This window comes from Portunus trituberculatus, chromosome 30 (assembly GCF_017591435.1).
Source record: "Portunus trituberculatus isolate SZX2019 chromosome 30, ASM1759143v1, whole genome shotgun sequence".
NCBI lineage: Eukaryota > Metazoa > Arthropoda > Malacostraca > Decapoda > Portunidae > Portunus > Portunus trituberculatus.
Genome location: NC_059284.1, coordinates 2096472 through 2102659, shown reverse-complemented (window position 1 = coordinate 2102659; position 6188 = coordinate 2096472). Strand labels below are relative to the sequence as shown.

General features: G+C 48.6%; 1 protein-coding gene across 7 annotated transcripts in view; it reads right to left on the bottom strand.

Annotated features, from left to right (window-relative positions):
- Positions 1 to 638: 638 nt before the first annotated feature.
- The window catches only part of LOC123510701 (patched domain-containing protein 3-like), an 84514-nt gene continuing 78964 nt past the window's right edge, over positions 639 to 6188 (bottom strand). For all 7 annotated transcript variants that reach the window (XM_045266035.1, XM_045266033.1, XM_045266032.1 and 4 more), the window contains 4 exons: positions 5691 to 5857; positions 5066 to 5281; positions 4022 to 4234; positions 639 to 2979 (listed from right to left, as the gene is read on the bottom strand). In XM_045266035.1, coding sequence (XP_045121970.1) covers positions 1798 to 2979; positions 4022 to 4234; positions 5066 to 5281; positions 5691 to 5857 — 1778 coding nt within the window. In that variant the 3' untranslated portion in view covers positions 639 to 1797. The remainder of the gene's footprint in view (positions 2980 to 4021; positions 4235 to 5065; positions 5282 to 5690; positions 5858 to 6188) is intronic.

The window sequence follows — 6188 nt, the reverse complement described above, 5'->3', positions numbered from 1 at the left end:
ATATTGTGGCACATGAGCTGGAAATTATTCTAATGTATATGAAGACGACGTGTATATAAGCACTATTCTGGCAACGTTGTTCGGCGATTGAATACGTCCAGGTGCAGTACTTCTCCAACCAACCTGGATGGATACCTGCTTATTCAATTGCATGCCAATACTAAGATCACGTTTCTGTAACTATGATATATCAACTGCAGTTATACGGTGAAAGGTAGGGTAGCTATATATATACACAAGATACGTCACACGAAACTTGTGAACACACAGCCAGTAGCTACACTAGTGATTGTGATCTCCACCCTTTCAGAGCTTACCTTCACTCCACTTTCCTGCAGATACTCCCCGCTAAGTTATGTTGCTTTCGGGAAACGACCTCTAAAGGCAGGGGTATTCCACTATGCCATGGCCGGGCACTACATCACGCCTGGGACACGAACGCTTGAGGGAGCAGGCAGAAATTACTCAGTGTGGCGTGGAGAATCCTCAGTCACACTGTTCACCTCCTTCGCTGGTCTACTCGCTACTGGAGTATAGGATATCAAATGAAGCCGAGGGGATTCGAAACGCTAAGACTTCGAAGCTCCAGGCGTTTCAAATGCTTCAAACACTCTGATAGGACGAATTTAAACAGAATATGTCAAAACATTTTATTAGTGACAATGATACAAAAACACGTAGAAGAGCTTAATAATACTGAATTTTGTGAGGCTAATCTCTGCCAGTCTCGCCGTGTTTTCTGATCAAAAGGAAGGCGGCTGGGCGGAGCAGGACGGCGGGGCGGCGGCGTCACGAGCCTGCAACCCTCGCCAGCCCCGCCAGGCCGCCCCGCCACTCCAACTCAACACAATGAAGTCGTTGTAACGAAATGTCTTTGTACTCGCGTGGAAACAAGTCGCTGGCGGAGGCGCCGAGGGTGGTGGTGGCGTGACGGTGGTGGGCCAGCCTCTCACTGCATATATACTACAAACACACAGACATACATACAAAATTCATACCTATACATACATTCATACTTACATACATGCATACATACAGGCACACACGTAGGTACGAAAACAATACATGAGCACTACCACAAATATTATGACATTAAAATTACGAATGAAATAAAATCTTAATAGATATTATACATTATAAAATTGGAGTATTAAAATATTAAAACTATAAGCTTTTAGTGTTCTTTTTAAGATTTTTAAAGGCCGCCATCGCGCTCGGCATTCAGCACAGACATCGTGTAACTGATACAGTTTACGAGGATCAAACTAGTTATTTGTGAGCTTGGCCAGGCAGACCTGACCGTGTATTTGGAGTTTCGATAAAATTAAAATGCACAGGCGTGCACCTCCACGCGGATTGCTGTGCACGTGTGCACGCGTAGGTGTACACGTACACACAGCCCGCCGTGGGCGTGGCTGGGTCCAGACAGTGAGAAACACACGCTGCCATTGCCGGCAACGAGCGTCAGTCTTCGTCGATGGATCGCGTCGATTGATAAACTTTTCCCTGAAATGAAGTAGGCGGCGGTGAATGGTGCGACGCCGCGGTGGCACACCCAGCCACCCAGCACTCGCCACACAAGCCTCGCTGCAAGGCCCGCACACCACTGAAAGGAATGACAACCTTAACGGAAAACTAACAATTTGGCAGGATGGCAGGATGGCACCGCCTAGGGAGCGGCTCAGTACCTCAGGAAAGGATGGAGGAGGGCCTGGGCGGGTCCCGCTGGACCTGTCCTTTCACACTACACTATGTACACTGTACAGGCCCATGGCACACGGCACCCACGCGGCGCCACTAGTGGTGGTCACGGTAGCGGCCCCGAGGCTCCTGTGAGGCGCGGGACCCGTGTCTTGTCGCCGAGGATCCCCGGCGCTCACTCCTCTCCCGCGCGTCTAAGGGGTGGGAGCGGTCCTGGCTGCGGGGGCGGGAGGAGCTGGAGCGACGGCCGGCTGGGTGGGAGGGGCCGTGGTGGGCAGGGCGATGGCTGGGAAGACTCTGGCGCGGGTCTTCCCACTCGCCGTATCGGTCCAGCCTCCGCTCTTGGGCCCTCATCTCCTGGGCTCTCCGCTCCTCCGCCTCCAGATCGTCGCTGACGTAGCCGTTGTTGCTGTACACCTCCATAATGGGCAGGCTCTTCCGACCGCCGCTACCAGGCACAAGGTCAGGGCCGCCACGTCGCGAGGTGACACCCTTGCTTAGGCTGGACTCACTAGATTCCTCTCCGGATGTGCCTAGACCCAGGTCTTTCTCCAGACTGTGTCCGTCATCCTTGATGGAAGCGCCGGGGGGCACCATGGTGCCGGGACGCACTCGGCTGCCGGACACGTCAGGCACCACGCCATTGAGCGCCGGGAGACCGCTGTGAGGGCGAGGGATCTTTAGGCCACTTGGGTCTCTGGGGTCCACAGGAGTCAGGTCGTTGCCGTGCACATAAAATGGATGAGCATGGTTCCTGGAGAGCGGAGATATCTCCTTCTTCTTCCTGGTGCATGAGCCAGGGCCCATGAGGGACAGCAGCACCGGCAGGAGGAAAATACCGTGCATGGCGCCGAAGAAGATGACAAGGAAGACAGTCTTGAAGAAGGTGATGAATATGTAGGATGGAGCAAGGATGAGTGCAGTTATGCCCAGAATGGTGGACAGGCCGCCCTGTACGATGGGCAAGCCCAGGGCGTAGAGACACTCGCGCACGCGCTCCTCGGGCGTGTCCACCTTGGCCGCCAGGTAAGCATAGGAGATATGAGCCGAGAAGTCCACGCTGAAGCCAATACACATGATGAGGTTAATCATGGATATGGAGTCCAGGTTGACATTCCACAGAGTCATGTAGCCCACGACGCCAATCTCGATGGACACGATGGAGAAAGCGACCCAAAGCGAGCACAGCGGGTTGGGGATGAAGATGAGCGACACCACCATCATGACGGCCGCCGCCAAGCTGATGGCCTGGATACTAGTGGTCCGCACCAGCACGTACTGAAACAGGAACAACTGTCACCAACACTGCAACCCACCATACACACAACAACTAAATCCTCAAAATCTGTAGAAGCTATAGCAATGCAAGTCACTTGACATGATTTACATACTTTACTAACTTGTGACTTCAAAATACCATTTCAAGTAAAAAAAACATGCACACACACACACACACACACACACACACGCGTGCGCACGCGGCGCGCGCACACACCGCGTAGTGTAGTGGTTTGCAGGCTCGACTCACAGTCGAGAGGGCCGGGTTCGAGTCCCGGCGCGGCGAGGCAAATGGGCAAGCCTCTTAATGTGTAGCCCCTGTTCACCTAGCAGTAAATACGTACGGGATGTAACTCAAGGGGTTGTGGCCTCGCTTTCCCGGTGTGTGTTGTGTGTTGTGGTCTCAGTCCTACCCGAAGATCGGTCTATGAGCTCTGAGCTCGCTCCGTAATGGGGAAGACTGGCTGGGTGACCAGCAGGCGACCGAGGTGAATTACACACACACACACACACACACACACATGGGAGATGGTGGCGTAGTGAATAATGTGGTGAGCGTGGGATCAGGCAGACGTCCACGCTTAAGTTCGAATCCCTCCACGTATCGCCTTAATACTTTACCATTTGTCGAGTGGTTTAAAGTTACCTACATGTCACCATGATACCCAAGTTCTAGGTGGTTACACTAAAGACGAAGATGCGCTTGGGTGGTGATATGGGTCCTAATATACGTAGGTATCACTATGAATAAAATTGCCTGCGCCACTAATGGGTGGAAGCATAACAGCGCTTCCAATACTCTTCAGGTTACCTACAGGCGCTATAGGTCAGGACAAAAAAAAAAAAAACACACACACACACAAACTCACACATAACACACACAGCTAACTTTCAAAACTTAACACATACAATGTTTTGAGCTGAAATAAAACACTCAAGACCTGGTGACCTCAAGGCACAGCAACACACCAAGAAAAACACTCCAAGCTTCACATGGTGTCCTCAAGATACCGAAACATGCCAAGCCAAACACGCCTCTCACCTGATCGAAGAAGATGAAGAAGGGATTGAAAACAGTCACGTTGAACTTGGACTCGAAGGCAACCTTCCTCAACTCCTCCATCATGTCCTTGTCCGCATTGGCGTCCTTGATCTGGTAAGTCTGAATGATGAAACGCGATGCCACGATGCGGGTGAAGTCCTCATTGAAGGTCACATCTAGAGCGTACGGATTGGCCTCTCCGGCTAGATAGATCTGGAGAAGCAGGAAGAGGAGAAATTACCATATGATGACCCTTGAAAGCAACACACTTGGTTCACACATTGAAAACTAGGCAAGGCAAAGTAAGGCACGGCAAGACAAGGCAACACATTCACCCATGTTCGAAATGTGACAAATTCTTAGCACATGTTCAAGCAAGACGTATTGGTTCACACTTTCAACATAATTCATTCCTACACATTCAAAATCAGACAAGAAAGCGTTTTCGTATATAAGAAAAGTTTACACATCTTCGAAACAATGCAATTCCTTCACACAGTTTTGTTAGATATGGTGGAATCAAAAGCTTTTCGTCTCATCAATTCTCCTCCTCTGACTGACTATCTTCAGCCTCTTTCTCACCACCGAAATGTTGCATCTCTTGCTATCTTTTATCGCTATTTTCATGCTAGGAGTTCCAGAGTTTACCAGAGTATGAATGATTGAGAATACGTACTGGTTAACTCTTGTATTAGAGAGATGGACAGAATCGGAGTGAGAGGAAGAAGAACGTTTTGTGCAGCGAGGCCGTATGAGGAGGGTATGCATGCAGTTAGCAAGATCAGTAGAGCAGCCCTGCCTGCTTCTTCATTTCCATCTTCCTACGACTTGACTTCTTTTAAGAGGGAGGTCGCAAGACATTTATCCTTCTCTTTTGGATAACCCCTAATAACTTTAAAGGGAACTAGCAATCCAGTAAACATACGTTCAAAACAAGACAGGTTCACAAACGTTCAGAATGACACATCTGATCCACACATTTGAACCAAGACAACTAATTTATTTCTCAGACGCTCAAAATGGCACAAGAAAGAGACAGTTCACCTCTCTCAAGCTGTCAATGAAATCCTCCTCAGTGGTCACGTTCAGTCCCAGGTACTCCATGTTTCTGTCAAGGAAGCTGAACCAGTGAGTGATCCACGACTCGGTGTATATCGGGCCACCCACGATGTAAGACATGTTCTCGAATTGTTGGTGCAACTCCATCAGTCCTCTCTGCGTCTCAGGGTCACTGTAGTTCACATCCCCGGTGATGACGACCTGAAAATACGGGTCAGTTAAAGTGTTTTCTTTCAAACGGCTTGGTGTCATACTGCATCTACTTTTAATAGGTTTCGTGTCATACTGCATCTACTTTTAATAGGTTTCATACGCTAACAATGAACAGAGAAACACTTAGAAGTGACGCTAAAACAAAGGGATACATACAGTAGCCCCAAGAAAGCCTTAGACAGGATGCCAGAACGGATGGATACACACAGTAACTCAAGAAACACTTAAAAACTACGCCACAAAGTCGGATAAACATAGGGACAGTAAGGAGAGGCAGTATAAAAGAGAACATAGGATTATATACCGTAAAGTAACACCGATAACTGATGCCACAAAGTACAAAGAATAGAGAGAGATTAAGAAAGGACAGGATGAGGAAAATCAGAGAAATAAATACCTGTATTCTGTAAGGAAACTCTCTGAAATACATGTCCTCGCGGTCATAAAAATCGACGGAATAGGAATCATCTCGCGAAAGTCTGCGTCGCTCCAGCCCTTCCTTGACCATGGTGCAGCCCCAGCAGGCCACCAGCAGATAGATCAAGAACACCATCACCACCAGTGCTGCAGCAGACGAGGAGATTATTCACCGATGCGTTTAACACTTATCCACTCACCTACCCACTCACTCACAAACATTACGAAGACTGGTAAATCTTAAATCAACACGATATTCTCTCAATCCTTTAGGTATTAGAATGGACAAACTTACAATGCTTTATGTTGTTAGAGTGGGCAAATCTTTTAATACTTTATATGATAAAATGCAAATTTTTCAAATTCTTTACATGATAGAGAATAGCCAAACTTTCAATCTTTTATGTTGCTGGAGTAGACAGTTCTGCAGCTCCCTTGTGTGTTGGATTGGACAACGCTTTAGCTCCTTATGTGCTAG